Below are 18,254 nucleotides of genomic sequence, written 5' to 3' on the forward strand. Positions count from 1 at the left end.
AATACTTTCAAATAGCAATAGACTTTTCAAAGCAACAGATACAGTTGTTGCAATATGCAACACAAGGTTGGGTGCAGGGTGCATTTGGGCAGTCGTGCGCCCAATGGTTTTCAATGGGAAAGCTACAAGACTAACAAAGGCTGCAAGCTCAGGAACGGAGAATCTTCAGGTGAGACCACCACTTCGAGAGGTAAGTTGGGAAGCTGTAGGTTAGGTAGACACCCAGGAGCTGCGCACAGGGGGGCCCGGGAAATCTTAACCTCTGCTGGTCGTGGTTGGAGGGGTCCCTTGTGTGGCTGCAGGCATCGTCAGGAGCGTCGAGGAGTGTCCTTGGGTGCTGGGTCACAGTCGCCTGGGGGTCGTCCATGTGGTCTTTGTCCACTCAGGCAGGGGCCGGGCTCGGCTGCTGCAGTGTGTGCTGGATTCGCGGTTCCTGGCTGGCACCAGGGGTTGTAGATCTTTGAGCAGAACTACTGCTTGTGGGAGTCCCAGTCTTTGGATGAGCAAGGCAGTCTGGTCCTCCGGGGTTTAAGAGGTTGCTGACTACAGGAGATGCCAGGGTTTATGAGGAGCAGGTTCGAGGGTTGACAGTCCGGTAGGGCTGGGGCCAAGTCAGTTGGTGTCGTACTCTTGTAAGTTGCACAGCAGGTCTTCTTTCTTCTGGTTCTTCTTTATAGTCCCGGATCTGAGGAAGGAAGGTTCAGGGTGCCCCTAAATACTACATTTAGGGGTGTTACAGGTAGGGAAAGATCAGGGACCAACGGGTCCCTTTCCTGGGGTGAGTACACCCCCTATCCTACCACTCTCCAGTGGGAGGGAGGCAGGAGCCTAGTCCTGATTGGGTAGGGTACCCCATCTTTAAGATGGCGAGAGCCCAGAGTTGTGCTTCACCTCGCCTCCCCCACCCAAGGGGTGGGGTTAGCAGCGGATGGCATACCCCCTTCCCTCACTTGGGTTTTCCCGCTAGTCTACCCGCCAGAGTGGGAGTCAGAACCGGTGAGGACCGGTTTCTGAGTACAGCAAGGGGTCTGGAAAAGCTCACTAAGGTGGCATGCCTTTGAAGCTACCCCTGCCCATCCTGGGGGAGGAGGCCTAGCACCTCGCCCCAGGATGTGCATTGTTGCAGGCCCACGAGAGCGATGGCTCTCGACCCAGGGGTCCAGCAACATGTCTGCTGGGTGGCAGCCTCTCAGTCAGGACGCTGGCCGTGGGTTAGTTTCAGGGGGCATCTCTAAGATGCCCTATGTCATGCATTTTACATTAAATCCCACACTGGCATCAGTATGGATTTAATGTGCTGAGAAGTTTGATACCAAACCTCAGTCTTCAGGTGTAGCCATTATGGTGCCATGGAGTTTGTAGTGACAACCTCTCAGCACCATATACTCTTAATGGCAGCACTGCACTTAGTGCCCAGGAATGGACCTGGGTACTGTAGGGGTACAGGGCTCATGCACCTGTGCCCTCACCACTGGCATAGGGCACCCGGCCAGAGGGGTGACTAATGTATGCCAGGGCAGTGTTTTGTGGGCATGGCACACAGGTATGTGTGCCTTGTCGACTCTTTGTTCTGCACCAAGACAGGCAGCCTGCAAAGGCAGTGTGTGTGTGTGTGTCAGGGAACGGGGCCTCTAAGGGTGGCACACGAAGTGCTGCAGCCCTTAGGGGCCTTCTCTGGTCACAGTGCACTGGATACCTATGGTACCATTTACCAGGGGCTGACCCGTGGCGAGAGATGCCAATTGGGTTAGTTTTTAGGCAAAGAACACAGGCCCTGGGAACCTGATTGGCAGGGACCCATGGCACACCAAGGAAACGTGCATTAGAACTCTGGCCAACAGTGGGATGGGGGGTTACTGCAACAAACCCATTTACCTACACAAATTTACCATATTACCAGCATCAGTGACTCCCCTCACCATCTCTTTGGTTATCCAGCATCCTAATCCTTGGCCGAAATGCCAGAGAAAGCATGCAGTGCGTGCCATAGACAAGCAATTGTATTCACAGAGATCCTAAGCTTCCAAGAAGACTAACTATGGCAATCTAGGGACAGTTCTGTTCTTATTCAAAGATAGAGGTAGATGAAAATCTGCAGAATGACATTTACATGATAAGAAATGGTTAATTCTATGGAAAGGGTGCTGTATGATCATCATAGAATGCATACATAAGAATGAGAAAAATGCTAGGCACCGTGTAAGAGGTCGTCAGAAGCAAGGTTATGAAGAGGGTGCCCAGTAGCAAACAGTCTGAAAACTGCATTCCCTCTATAAGAACACTCTTGGAATCCAACCTGGAAACTGTGGCTGAATAGCAGGGAGACTCATTTACTGTTTCCCTGGCGCCTCAGGCTCAGATATTCTAAAAACTCAATAGGTCTTCGCAGAGGAAACAAAGCCCAGAGTGCGTCAACATAAGTAAATCTCTGCAAATAAACTCGCTCTGTAGAATTTCCGATGTCAATTGCCAACAACCATAAATTCTACAGTACAAGTCTGCGCGCAAGCTTAGATCCTATGGATAGGGCATTGTGTATGTTATAATAATGTAATGAAAAGAAATCAAAGTCTCTTACTCAATCTTACATCATTAACGTTCACCTACTGGACCAGCTCCACTTCACAGGAACACAGCACATTGTCCTTCCTGATCAGTAGTGTGTGCAGGTAATTTACCTGTTCCGTTTTACATCTAGGGTAAAAAAAGGTTTTCCTCGTAGAGAGCCCCACAAATCTTCTCTTTCGTAACTTGTTAAACATTGCGTTAGACTCTTGAGAACCATCCAACTCTCATGACCCCTCCTTGCCCTCGTGGCTTCTAGTTTTAAATGGATGTGGATGATGCACGAGTCATCCTTCGTGTGGCGAGTTGGGTACTCATACCTCAAAGTTTGCAAGCACAAGCTGGAAAAAGTATTGAATGAGCAGCCACAAGATCCCACCCACTGCAAAGAGTCTGGGTTGACAGTGTTGAGATGAAGGAAGTTATTTTTAATTCCATCTCACCTCAGAGGTACCCCCAGAAGCATTCCCAGATTCAAAAGGCCACTCACCAGCTGATTACCCCTCAGTGAACATGCAGCCCGAGACATACTACGGAGAAAGAGCGAGATATGTAACGCCCAGCCCCCATCAGAGGTGACGACGACAATGGGCCCTGAAATACACCGAACTACACAAAGCTTGGTAGTGGCAAAATAACTGAGAAGATCCTGATACTGAAAGTATAGCAACTTGCTACATATTGGGCAGCACACTATCCACCCTCCATTAAACTTGGCATGGTCTTGTTCGACATAACTCGGGCAGCTGTTCAAGCAGGTCTGGGACAGCGGAATCTGAGTACCAAAAGGAATACGGGAACCAAACACAGGGGTGAACAGCCTCTGCTGCATAATATGTGGCTTGTAAATGGTGTCACCCCATGACCTTTAGCAATGTCAAAATCTCCCGGACAGCTCATCTTCAGAGGAAGTTATGGGAAGAGGGGGTGGGGGGGGGGCAGTTATACAGCAAGACACAGCTCTTGCTGCAGATGTCCAAACTTATCGCAAGGACACCTCCTTGAACCATAGATTGTAAAGTATGGAGACCAGAATTAGTGGCATAGACCAGCAGATGGCGACACCCATAGACTGGGAACAAGGACACTGGTACCTTTTAAAGAAAATCGATGGGCTGGAAAACCAGAACAGCCAAAGCAACCTCCCTCCGAACGTCATTGTGCCTGAAAATTTGGAAGGATATATCAACACAAGGTTCCTTGCCAACCCCATTCTCACCATGGGAACCAGTCTCTCACCATGGAAACCCGATTGGCAGGGACCCATGGCACACCAAGGAAAAGTGCATTAGAACTCTGGCAAAGCCCTCTTTCAACCCACCCCAAGCGTAACAACTGGCTCACAGAATAAGAACATGGAGTTTGACCCCCAATGGGAAGGTGCAGGTTGTACAACTGATCACACCCCTTGAAGGCTTTTATAACTTTTCTGGTTCTTTGCACTTCTGATATATAATGAAGGTAATCATGAGGCTAATGGGGTGTCTTAACGGCGAAAGTTGATTCCAGTATGTAAACTGTGGGAAGGATGTGTTAAATACAGATTTTAGAGCAGTACTCCTTGAGAGCACTCATGCACATTTCCACACAAGAGGATTGATCATTCATGGAAATAGAGGTTCGCCACTTGCCTGGTTCTTTTAGTCAATAACAAATGAATCTAGGAAAAAGCAAAGCACTGAACAACAATGCACAACAGCTAAAGAATCACTGCGCCAAATAATTGCCTGCTTTCTCTACCACCAACAGCCTCACACCATAGTTCTGAAGGCCAGAAAGAAGGGTCGGCTTCTCCACGAAGGCCACAAGATCTACATCTTGCAGGACTTTCCCAAGAAAACAGGTTCACCTCAAATTTTCTTACTGCTATACCTCATCTTAAACAGGGCATTCAATACGTTCTCATGGACATGGTGTGCATGTTGACCACTCAGAACAAAACCTCTAAACGTATTGGCCCCCGGATAATTAGAAGAACTCTTTGTGACATTTCCTGCCAGAGGAATGGACATTGGGGCTGACAAACATTCACGTTGGAGGCCCAAGATCCCCCCCAAACCAACCCACGACTCACCTCCGCTGAGAGAAGTCACCAAGTAATGGTCTGGAACACCACAACCCAGACACACCCGCAAGGAACCCCAAGCAAGAGACAAATCTTGACCCACACTGGAGACAACATGACCCAACAGTCTCGCCCCACATAACAGGGGGCTTCAAAATAACCTTGCATGGATAGAAGGCTTCAGAATACATCCCCATGCCTACACACACTTGTTCTCCCCACCCTTTCTTAGTTTCATTTTGTTACCCGGGCTAGACATAATGCAGACACACACTTCCAGCACTACGAGGTCCCAGGAATTCTCACGCTCAGCACGCACCCGCCCAGCCACAGCAGGACCCTCTAGTCCTTGACCAAGGGCCTCAAAGCAGCCCGTACACCCACTGCACGCAGAAAGTCAAACTACACAGGGAATGGGTGGGAAGAGAATACCATGCTAGTAAAGGTAACCCACTGGGAGACAATTAAACCAACTCTGACAAACTATATTGTAAGGGCTAGCTCACGATTCGATTTGCAAAACATCTTCCACTAAAAACCCATAAAGTTTGTAAAGAACATCATTGGCCATCACAGTCATTAGAGCCACTCTACATTACCAGGCGTTCTTAAAAGGCTCCATATACGCCCCAACACAATCCAAGAAACCATGCGAGGCATTGTTAACAATCTTAAAAACAGCATAAAAACTACACACTACTCTGTAGAGACTGGAACATGGTACAGGACATCTAAAAGGGCAAATCAGATCATCTCTTGTTCAACATAGCCTCTGCAAGGACATCATGATGATAGAATTTTAAACGTTGGACCCCTGGAGACTCCTACACACCACGACCAAAGACTAACCATACGCCACAAGTGTGCACAGTATCCACGCCCAACTAGATTTCTTTCTGACCAATACACCCATCCTCGCCTATTTAATGGATGCCAACGGGGGTCCACGACAATGGCTCAACCTGGGGTCATTGAGGCCGCCAGCAGTCACTGGAGATATACCCAAGGCCCAATACTATTCTGCACACCCACCGACTGCACTGCTACAAGCTAAGCACTAACAGAACGCACTATACACTTCCAAAGCAGAAACAGCCTTGTTCCTTCTTCCCCAGAGACATTACAAGCAGGAGAATAGGCGGATTGTCTTCTGGCACCAGCAAGAAGACTCTTCGCATACCATAGGGACACTTCACACTGAAGGTATACTCCTCACTCACCAACTAAACATTCTTGAAACTTTTAGAGGCTACTATAAAAACCTGTACTCTTGAAAACATAGAACCCTCGGAGGACATAACAGCTTTTTTATCATGACATGAGATCCCCAGTCTCACCCATGGCCAGCGACCAACACTTGAGGTGGAGATTAGGTATGTAATCGAATTGCCTTCCATAGGGTAAATTCTGGTATTTATGATTAACAGATCAAGTACCACAGAATGTACAAGTACTTACTAGTCCCCTTGTTATGTAAAGTTTATGCCGAAAATCAACCCCCACTCACTGAGGTCTAAAGTGCTAACCTAATACGCCTGCCTAATCGGAGTAAGAAGCCCAAATTCTATGCCAATATTGGCCTAACTCACTGTTGAATGTCAATATAAAGATCCTGGGGCCAAAATCTTGCAGAATAGGCTTTAACAAATCCTCTGCTCCAGGCCTCGAGAAATCTACTCGCCCACTTGCTAAGTTAAGTCACGTTATGAGGGCAGGATATTTTTTAAGGACTACTGGCCTATACACATCTGACAGCCAGGGCCACTTGTAATGGTCACATCTCTGCACCTTTCGACAATCAAGAGGTACAAGAAAGGGACCGCCTCTCCCCTTTGTTAGGTATAATTGCTTTAGAGCCTCTAGTCATTGTAATTCAAACCTCCCCAGACATACCCCGTATGCCATCACCAGGAGGGGGAACATAAGAAATCACATTACACGGATGACAATCTAGTAACCCTCACAAAATATACAACTTTTTGAGGGCCCCCGTGGATCTCATCTCTCAGTTCTCCTCCCTGTCTGGCCACAAGGTGAACTGGGTTAAGTGTGGAGTCTTACCGTTCACTGATAACACACACAAGCAACCATAGCTATACTGTTGATCAAATGGCAGACGACTACCCCGAGATACCTCGAGACAGAAGTCGTCCATGGTCTTTTAAACATAACTTGATCCTGAACCACTGCGCACACAAAATCAAGGCAGATTTGCACCACTGCTCAGAACTAAAAAAAATGAGTTATTTCTGAGGAAAAGCACTGCTAATCAAAATAACTGCGATGCCTAGACTAAACTATGTTAATTATGAAAGACCCTCCCATGTAAAATTGCCAACTACTTGATGGCGGCCATCAAAAAAATTCTTTTAAAAAATGGATTGAAACTTGGGAAACTGTTTGCAGCCACAGAGGTAGAATGCGATTACCCAGCTTTCAAAAGTATTGGCTGGCATCACAACTCAAGCCCCTCAGGTACATTCTGCACAACATACTACTTCTGCACAGCTTGTGGAGGGCCCACGGCGCCCTATTCAATAGCTGCAATTTTCATAGATTATGGATGATCTGCAGAAATGAGGCACATAAACAGGGGTTGTTTCCGGACTGTATCGGATTGTGATAGACCACCAGCACTCGTCCCAGTCTCAGTTGTTGAAGGCTTGGAGATAAGCTAGGCTATAGATCACAAACTCAAAGAAAAAGATTTGGCAGACCTAGCTACCCAAGACCACCAATGCCTCAGGGAAGCATGTTTAAAGTGCTGCACAAATGGCACGGGCCACCCCGCAGGTCCCTGATAAACCCTAAAGCGTGTTGGAGGTGTGGATCACCGAAGGGGGACAACATTCAGTTTGGGGGGGGGGGGGGGGTAGGGGGGATGCCGAACTTGGACCACATGCTAGGCTTCTACTACGACCACATTCAGACAGACTAACCATCAAAGGCACCCTAATAACACAGAATAACTTTTTTACAACTCTGATCAATATCCATTTATTGCAAACTAGAAATACAGATGGTTTGGTATGGCCTTGGCCAATATCTGTATACTACCACTATGCCGAAACAAACTATCCCTACGCCTAACACCTTGCTACAGGAGATGTACAATATAGCTGCATACAAACAATAGCCGACTTGAACCACCAACGTGGCAAGTTTAGGGACATATGGAGAGACTTCCTCGATGAACACAGAAACCTCGTTGAACCCCGATACTCAGGCGCCTCTGAATCGGATTACGCCCCCCTATCTCAGGCTGGGCGACAAGACAGGCAGGACTAAGAAACCCCTCAATGGATACCAAGTTTCGGAGGCCCTCTTTGGACAGCTTCCCCTCAGAAGACACAGTAGACCAAGGCCATACTGGGTCCTTTGTGGATAATTGGAGATGGAGGGGGGTTAAAAAAGGCAATCAGGGCGCTGCTGGAGAAATGTACACTCTTACAGCAATTTTATCAACATCTATTCCAGCAGTTCCCTATTCTCCCCCCTCCACTCACCCGTACCCATCTCCCTTGCCCCATACAACCCCAGACAGCTGAACATGGAGTCTGACCCCCAATGGGAAGGTTCAGGTTGTACAACTGATCACACCCCTTACAGGCTTTTATAACTGTTCTGGTTCTTTGCACTTCTGATATATAATGTAGGTAATCATGAGGCTCATGGGGTGTCTAACTGCGAAAGTTGATTCCAGCATGTAAACTGTGGGAATGCTGCGTTAAGTACAGATTTTAAAGCAGTACTCCTTGAGCGCACTCATGCTTATTTCCACCCAAGAGGATTGATCACCCATGGAAATAGAGGTTGGAACTTGACTAGTTCCTTTAGTCAATACAAATGAATCTAGGAAAAAGCAAAGCACTGAAAACATAGATATTTCAGACATGACAGCTGGATTTTATGGTCTAATTTGTCAAACCACCAACTGGCCAAGTAGCACCATTTCCCTGGAGCAGCGCGTATTCGCTGTTTTTTTTTAGTACACTGCAATTGATTCCATCACGTAGGAACCTATCAAAAATAGTGAACAGCAAAAACATCTTTAGTTATATCAGAGGCTTGTTTTAAGTTGAAAGAATCTCTATAGCGTACCCGAGAAACCAACATCTTTCCACCTCCCTAACTGACGGATTAATATTTTGACGTTTGGGTAACAAGCTGGTGTTAATCTGATGACAGAGCAAGAAGTTCCAGTCTGAAGTGCTTACAGCTAGCATATGTGCCCCCTACCAACAGACGTGCTTGCCACTAGCAGACCTACTAGTTGGCCACACATCACTATTATATCCTTGCAGGTTGGAGAGCTGGAACAGTACAAGAAAGCTGAAACCCATCAAGATGGCAGCACAAGAAGATAAGCAAATAGCACAATAAAAGCAGAAAGCAGAAGAGACCAACTAACAATGTAAACATGTTGAGGGACAACAGACTAGCATTAGAAGATAGCCTTCAAAAACCAGGTTAAAATCACTAATACAATATCACTAGCACATAAAACAAGCATTTGCAATGCAATAGGTCTCGCAGCATTAAAGTTTGAGTTACTGGCATTGTAAATGACAATGCTTTGCATTAATTTTTTCCTTTAATTTGCAATTGGTATATAAACATTGTTTGTGAATGGTTAGCTGTTGCTTATGCTAAGCAAAGTTGGCAGTAATATAGAGTGCTAGTCTTGCTTGTTATAAGCATGCTGATTTAAAGCACTCTGATACTTGCGGGTAAAGTTTGCTCCATATAAAAGTAAAAACTAATAAATAAATAAATAAAACAAGCATATCAAACTCTTCCAGGAAAAATGTATATTTACGCTGTGTCAGTGTAACAGTGGTTGTTACATTCAAAGCTGCGTTGTTTAAAACTGTGAGTGAACCCAACAGAGGTTGGTGCAAAGTATAAATACTCAGATTGTGGTGGTGGGAAGGAAGCAGTTGCTAATGCAGCGCACAGCGGGTCCATGCACCAGCGGCGCGAGCCGTGGTTAGCTTGCAGAGTGGCTGGGAAACAAAGCAGCGCTATGGGGAACATTCTCGATTGTGTACCTCTCTGACCAGAGCATATATAGCACCATGTAATGCTAAGTGGAGGAGCCTGCAGCACATCTTGAAGTGAGGTAAGCACTGTAAAAGGAGGGCAGGTCAGTAGCGTCAGCGACGGGGTGACTTGATGCCACTTTGGAATCCCTTTAGCACTTAGGCAGTTGGCAGGGGTTCATGAACTAAAAGAAGCGCTTGAAATAGCCTTCTTAAAGTGCCAGTAAAATCCTGAGCTCTTACTGCGGTCACAGAGGTTTTGCTGTGAGGAATCGAGCCGGCCATGGTCATTTTCGCCCGATTACGTTTTTTGTCTGCGAGTGGAGCAGGAGGTGTCTGTGGACGCCGGTAATGAGCGCTGTTGTGTCACAGCAAGGCACCAAGCTCCGAGGGGCCACAAGCTGTTCTGAGTTTGCATCTGAGCTCCTATCTGGACAGAGAGGACGGCGGAACTAGACGGGAAAAGCCCCGAGTTGCTGACACTGAGGAGGACGCTACGGCGCGCGCCAGTCCTGAAAACGAAAGCTATGCTGGGGGCGGGACTTCCGCTTTGTGCGCGAAGCTCGCACCCACGAGTGCCTTGCCCGAGGAGAGCCCCGCGGAGGCTGCAGATCTCCGGAGTGGCGGTAAGTGCCCTTACTTGTAGGGGGCGGCAGGGGGGCGCTCGTGTGTGTGTATGTATGTGTGCGATGGGGGGGCCTTGGTGCACGTGTGTGTGCGCGCGTGTGTTTGTGTATGTGCGTGCGTGCATGGGCGCTTGGGGGAATTGTCAGAGGAAGAGGTGCGGCGTAGACAGAGTGTGAGGCGAGGTGGGGAGGGGTGGGTGCAGTATAGTGGGCAAAGGAGAGAGCGGGCGAGGCACTGGGCGGCATGCGAAGGGGGGCGAGAGGTGCCGGCATAGTGGGCAATTGAAGATCAGCGAGGTGAAGAGCATTTCCCACAAGATTAGCGGAGTAGCAACGGCATGAGGGGCACGTTTGCTGGAGAGTTTTTAGAGGTGCGCATCTGTCAGGGGGGGGGCGGCTCTCGTATTGGTGGGGCTCTGTTTTCGGAGGAAGGACTCGGTGGAGAAAAAAGGTGGATGTGTGTGTATGTGCATGCGTGCGTGTAGGCGCATTTGAAGCTTCCCAGGAGACAGCAGCTGAGCGCGCTCGTGAGCGCGTGGCCCGCGGAAATCGCCTCCTTGAAGAGGCAATGCGCGCGGCCAGAAGCTGTCTCCTGGGAAGCAGTGTCAGTGACAAGAGATCTCCTGGCGGACACAGTGCTAACGCGCGGTTACGCCACGAGACCTAAAAATTCACATCAAATAACGGAATCCATTTAATACAAGACTCAACGTATGGAAAAGAGGAATAGAAAATATAGTGTGCCATTATAAAGGAGGCAGATGAAGCAATTATTCAGGTAAGCAAAATGATGTGCTGTAAATGCATTCTGTTGCCCTGTCGCATTTAACTTGTCTACGGGAAAAAGCGTTACACTTCAATCCATGAATACCCGAGATGCTTCAAAAGAAAAAGCATTTGCCTAAGAATACTTAGAAAAGCACAAATGAGATCAATTAGGATATCTTTACTGGCAAATCAAACTATAACAAACATGCAACAGAACTATGTATTTGCAAGTAATGCTAAAGAAAATTATCTCTTTAAAATTGACAATGCAAAGTATCAAAATCAGATAAGAATAAACTAATTATGAACAGATACACAAAAGAGGTAACTATTTCAGGGAAATGTTCTGTAACCTTACACAATACGGTGTAGGATATCTGAGCCCGTATCAAACCTGACCCTCCATACCTCTTACTCAGGTATCATATGGGGACACTATTACGCCTTTTATTTTTGAAGCAGTCTAGTATGCTTTTGGCGGATTTGGGAGCAGGAATATGTAGATCATCCAATTACAGATTCCGCTTGATTTCACCAATGAATTTTGAAGGCTGCTCTCATTAATTTCTGCACCAGGAGTATAAAGGACATTAAGATACGAGAGCCCTGATGAAGTTCAAATGTTTGTTTGAACGAAACGCGTTGGCTGGATGTCCATTTAAATTGAATTTTTTTAAATATGAAATAAAGGAAGACTTTTTTTTAACTTTTTTTTAATATGAAATAAAGGAAGATTTTTTTTTAACACAACTGAAGATTTGTGGATTGCTATATTTCCAGGTGCACCATTCCACTTCTTTGTGAAAATCGATTTCTGCTTGGCAGCGGTATATAGGCGGGCACTGGAAAAGAAGCACACCAGGTCCTAATTGGTTGGAACTTTGTGTGAGGTGCAGTTAACTAGTCCGCCGTTGGTGTTTGGGTTGTTGGTACTATAATAGAATGTACTCATGATAGAATGCATGTGTGTAAACTAAAGTCTGATGCTTCACCACATACTCACCACCCCCAACAGTTTATCCATTGCTTCCACGACGCACAAATATGTTTTGCTATACAAAAGTACTATTCGTTTTTTTGCACCAAGCTGTGCTTTCTTTTGCAGGTAGAAAAGGAGAGCGAGGCACCAACTCACTCATTGGGCTAAGAGATGCATTGTTTCAACAATCAGATGTGCACTTATGAAAAATGTTTCGCTGTTTCTTTGTCTGAGGCACTGTTCCATGGCAGCGAGATAATATGACGTGCAGCAACTAGTAACATTAATGGAAATTAAGTACAAATCTAATCACAAATTATGTCATTACACCATGCGAGTGAAATATTTGACAGGCGTGACAGAGCCATTACTTGCTTACGATAACCACAGGCTAAGTAAATTGTTTATACCTACATTAAGCGTATTTTAGTTTATCCCATGTGTATATCCTGCAATTATGTCAAGTCTCTGGCAAACGTAGGCGCTGTACTGTTAAGAATCCACATCACTGAAGTAGTCAAGGGACCGAAGGCTTTGGTTAAACCAAATTTTTGAGGAGCCCCAAGTCTCCATAAAGCTGCAAACTTCTGTAGGTAGTACTACATTTCAGCTCAACTCACACCAGCCAAGATTTATCGAAATAACTCCACCCCTCCACACACACACACACACACGCACAGTGCTTAACACAAATTTCTGTTTTCTGAAACTATGCAATACCTTTGTTTGACACCCACAAGTCAAACAGCAGAAACTTTTTAACTCAGCACGTACCTAAAGGAATGAGGTCCAGTTAACCCACAACACTCGCGGGTGCAGGAATACTAACAATATTTCATGCCTTAGTGCACATCAATAGAACAATTTATGACAGACATTGAGGGAATCATGCACCACGAAGTTAATTATTGTGGTAGGAGCAACGGATGCTCATGCATACCCATTGCCAGTTGTGATAATACTGTCATATTCCATAAATAGGATGAGTGAGAACAATCAAACTTTTAGTTAACAAATAGAACTAAACTGCCCCTTACCTAGCGCAATTAACAAATACATGCTTATGTCCCATATGGAAGAACGTCCTTGACCAAGGAATAATCTTCTCTCAAAGAGATGAATAGTCATCCCAACACGCAAAGAACTCAAGGCTGACTCCAACGAAAACAACTGCCCCATCACTGACATGCCTTTTATATCTTAAATATTGGCAAACCTGGCCCACCAGGCTCGGCAGAATAAAAGGAGAAACCTTCTTCTGCACCACCTGAAAATGCACAGCCACACCAATGCATTGGTCATGATCCATGCATGATACACTAAGATCATGTGTAGAGGAAGTAGGGGGCACTGCCGCAGCTGAGAAGTGCGAGGCAATTGGTTCCATGAGCTACTAGTTACATAGGCCATGTTCTGTGACAGTAGGCAGATTGAAAGGATTTTTGTGCAAGTGTGGAGAAAATGGTCTAGAAATCAAGGGGACGCCCTGCAACGTATCATACGGTATAGGGGCAGTGGAAGGACTACCACAAAGGATCTGATTCTGGATTTCCAAATAATGACGAGTAACAATGCACAAAATTAAAGAATTAAATTGACCATAATTACTAATTGTACCCGTTGACTTCTCAAATTAAAATTGATCACCGATGAGATGATAAGTCATATACAGACAGTATCGAGTTACTGAGTGTACACATGTGGGTCCGAAGCTTTGAAATAGCCGAAGCCTTGCAGGAAAGTCCAACTGTGCACGTTGAAAGTTATAGGTCGCATGATTTTAAAATTATTGAAGTTTGTGGTACTAGCGTTATTCCATGATAAACCATGTAAAAACTGAGCACCCCTGGAGTGAGTTGCAGAAGTGTGTTTGAAATGTTTTAAGGTATGTTCCTTTCTCCCACCTCAATACAACCTTAAGTCCCTTTGATTTACCCCGCAACAAGTACTTGGGTCAAGCTGTCCCTAATGCCTTATATACAAAACCTTCGATGGACTCCTGTAATGCCGGCAGCAACATGTTCTTTAGCAGCAGCCAGCAAATCAGATCACCCCCGTCCCACGGAACCAAAATGGCTGCACGCAGAAAGCTCTCTCAAAAGCCCGGCTTATTTGTTTCAATGTTCAGTACCATACGTGTCATGCAGGACCAGGCATGACTTCAAACACAAATTTCTGAAAAGCAGCTGACCGCATTGACACCAAATCACAAATAGAATGCTCTCCGAATAAAGGATGACTTTTTTTAGGTAAAATTTGGCACTGTTTTTTCCCAGTCTTTTTTTCTGCATTACATAGCAGTTTCCTAGGATAATTAACATAAAGAAGAGTTGTGACTCTGCCAACCCCCATATCCTTTTGACAGGGGCATAATACTTTCTATGAATAAGGCAAAACGGATTCACTTTTTTTGGTAAAGTTGTGTGCAAATTTGTGAAACAGCGCCAAAGTTATAAGAAAAACAAATAAACAGCCTTACTATGGAAACTTTGAGGTAACTATAACTACAGGTCTGCAACTGCCACGGTGCACAAATCTGTTGACACCCAAGATAGCATCCATCAAATGCCATATAAAAATGTAATTTTCTTACAAACAACCTGCTTAACACAGTCTCCTCACATTTCAGGTGTGGTCCGATATGCATATTTTACCAACATGATCACTGTCAAATGGTTAAAATCAACTTTATCTAGATCCCCTGAAAAAGTTACCATCTCACTGTTTACACTAATATACAGAAGCTACACAAATATATTTAAAAAACGTGGCTAAGAATCAACTGTAGCACCTGTAATAAGTACCCAAGCTAAATAAATGTTTGGTAATATAATATACAAAGCTGGAAGTCCAGACGAAAAAAAAGAGAAACTGATCCCAGCAAATCAGAGGCAACCCTGAATACAATACTATGCACTGTTGGGTTTCACAACTCAAAGAAACGTTTGCTCCAAACTGACACAAAATACTAAATCACTGGACTTCATACTAGAAAACAGACTAAATGTAGACACACATAACCTAAGATGTTATTGGTGCCAACACCATTTCAGAGTCAAGTGTGATGGATTGCACCCAGCTTATTCTAAAACCACAGAGATAGAAATGTATCAGGTGCAATAAAGAGTGCCTGTCTGGAAATAGAGAATAACACGCTGATTTTGGTGCTCATGACAACACCCTCCCTTCTAAAAATGGCAAGGTATCTACCAAACATTACTTTTTTTAGCGGGGCTGACGAGCCAAAATGTATCCGTTAAGCTTGTTTGGGGGGGGGGGGGGGGGGGGAGCTGCTTACTGCACAAATTCTATAATACTATATATAAACGGTTAGGGGAGTTGCTAGACATTGGAGTGAAGAGGAGCAACCACAATCGACGTATTAGACCAAACATTCTGCTGGCCCTGCTACCCAAATAGCCCAGCTACAAGAGGTCTTTCACGTGGGCGCAAAACCGGTCACATAAGGAAATTCAACATATATTACACTACCAAAAGCCAAACTCTTCGGAAACTACCTACTTCTAAAACAACTGCTGCTTACCACCTGGAAGTTCTGCAATATACTTGTCAAGCCAGTGAAGCCCAGCCGTTAACAATACGAAACATTGATATCCGTACTGACCATCCTCACTTTTCTCCAGCCATAACCGTAACATTCCCCACTGAGCTCTGGTTTACTGGCCGGAGTACAATGCTCCTCAAGACATGTTGCAACACATACACCAGTGGTCTTCAACCTCTTCAATGCTGCCTCACCACTCCCGTGGGAGAAAAATAAACTGCCCCCCCCCTTATGAGTTTTTCACAATTATTCTATCAAATTAATTAACAATGTTTACACATGTCTAGACATACATAATCATTGCAGTTAAGTAACTACAATGTGATTTTTAGTAATGAAGAATAATTGGAGCCCCTTCTCTTACACCTTCTCCCAGCTGGGAAATAAATGATAAAATAGGTTAGTGATGGCCCATTACAGAACTCCCTACTTTGCTCATTTTTCAACAAAAACAAAGCACTGTTATCAGCATAATCGTTGTTTTTCGCCCCCAGAAAACTGGCACCCCCAGCCTGAAGACCACTGATCTACGCTAAAGGGGCATTTTAAGTTAGATATTATATATGTATTGGATTAGAGAAATAGTCGAAAGCCGCGAGTGGGGGCTTAAACTTGGCAGATTTCAGAATTAAAAGACTCCGTATTAAGTGGGCTTCACGTAATTAAACACGTGCCACAGTACACAATGTCTAGTGTAAAGAGGGAGCTGCATTACGAGAAGAGTCCATGGAATATAACACTAAAGAAAAGTGTTATCCCAGTACCTGGCTGTGCTGGGATCTAGCTGAAAGTAGTTGCACTGCGAGCTCTACAAAAAGGTAGCACCGCATCCCACACAGCACACTAGAGAAAACCCAAAATTAAGCGCAACCATTCCCTGGACTTCACTATGGTTTACGTCGTGACCTGTACCAAAGAGAACCGGTTTACATAATCCCCTTTATACCTGGGGTCATCTGACGCACAATAAATTCTGTTGGGGGCAGGATGTTCCTCAGCGCACTACACAAAGATACACGTGCCGCACAATGGAAGGGCGGTCGTTACACGTGGACTCTACAGAAGTACAGGAAGGGCATAGAGCTGCAGAATGGTCTACACAATGTGTACATTACACGGGGAGGCCTACAAAGGGAACTCTGCGACCACGCCGGCATCAGCACATCGCGCCTCCTCCATTCCCGCCCCAAGAGGATGCTCACCAGGCGGATGAAACCAAAACCGCGGTCGCGATTGATGAACACCTCGCTGGGCTGGCCGTACTTGCTGAAGAGCTTCCTAAACTCGTCCTCGTTCAGGTCGGGTGGCAAGTTGCCTACGAAGAGGCGACATCGCTGGGTGAAAGGCTTTTCTCCAGGCTTGAGGAGGTTCTTAATATCCAAGTTAATGGGCACCCGCGGCTCCTCAGGCTCCGCTTCCTCGAGCGGCTCGGCCTCATCTTCGGGTCGCCTGTCTTCTATCACCTCCTCCTCTTCAGGTCGCCGCAGCATGGCCGGCTCGGGCCCACGCTTCCCACGGGGCCCCCCAGAACTGTAATCGTATCGGCCCTGGTTGCGGCCGACGGGGGCGCCACGGTACATGGACATGGCAGCGTGGTAAATACTCGGATTGCGGTGCCTCAGAATAAGCCGAGTGTCACGATGCCTCTGTTAAGGCGCAAAGATATCGCTTCCAAGATGGCGACAAGAGGAGATGCTCGTCCTCCTGACGGTTGTCGACGTCACGCGTCAATCTCCGAAAGCCCGCCTACTCCCGAACCTTCCAACTGACTTGCCACCTTCCAGCAGTCCGGATAAGTACGCATGTGCTCTCTGGTTTCTTGATGTCTGTGCGAGAACGCCACCTGCAGGTATTTCTCGGGAAAGGCAGAGCCGCGGACATCTGAAACCGAAAGATTTTGGCACCCTGCGAGGGCAGCCACGCTTTTTGGGTTTCATAAACTCTTAACGCTTCTTTTACGTTTGGTAGGCTCGCACCTGATGTGGGTCTCCTTGTTTAAACGGAAACAGTACAAGCGTAATATTCTTGCCCACCAGCGTGAAGCGGAACAGGGTCGTACTGGCTTCCGCGACAATCTGGGAGTTCCGTAAGGGACAAGAGCGCGGAACTAGACCCGAATTTCGGGTATGTTGTCGGGGCGGTTTCACTGGGTAAAAGGCGAGTTGCACGAGGACAGGCTATTTAACATCTCTCTAAGATTGCAAAAGGCAAGGGCCCAACCCAAGCTTACTCCGTGTACCAGATTTTTGACGGACACCGTTTTCTCTGAACAAATTGCTAAGGACGCAGATTTTGTGGTGGTGTAGGGTGACCAGATTTTGATAATCAAAAACAGGGACGCTCCTGAAATAAAAGTAGGACTAAAGGCTTTTGTCTAATTTCTATATCTGGCCTCTCTGTGTGCGTGTGTGTATTGTATTGTAATTGCATTTATATAGCGCTTACTACGCCTGACGAGGCGTCGAAGCGCTTTATCGGCCAGTAGAACGCTACTCCGGGACCCATAGAGTATTAGTGTTGAATTAGTATAGTGAAACATGCAAGTACATTTTAAGTGGTGGATAGGTTAGTCAGTTAGTTGAATTTGGAATGATAGCAGAAGGATAGAGGAAGAAAAAGGTTTGTATATATATATATATAGCAA

At 45.9% G+C, this 18,254-nt stretch overlaps 1 protein-coding gene across 1 annotated transcript in view; it reads right to left on the reverse strand.

Moving 5' to 3' along the window:
- Positions 1 to 17,354, reverse strand: part of LOC147662880 (paraspeckle component 1-like) — a 279,115-nt gene extending 261,761 nt beyond the window's left edge. Inside the window, exon 1 of the mRNA XM_086950824.1 lies at positions 16,813 to 17,354. Coding sequence (XP_086806950.1) covers positions 16,813 to 17,196 — 384 coding nt within the window. The 5' untranslated portion in view covers positions 17,197 to 17,354. The remainder of the gene's footprint in view (positions 1 to 16,812) is intronic.
- Positions 17,355 to 18,254: the final 900 nt, after the last annotated feature.

Source organism: Lissotriton vulgaris, unplaced genomic scaffold, assembly GCF_964263255.1.
Source record: "Lissotriton vulgaris unplaced genomic scaffold, aLisVul1.2 SCAFFOLD_492, whole genome shotgun sequence".
In the NCBI taxonomy this organism is placed as follows: domain Eukaryota; kingdom Metazoa; phylum Chordata; class Amphibia; order Caudata; family Salamandridae; genus Lissotriton; species Lissotriton vulgaris.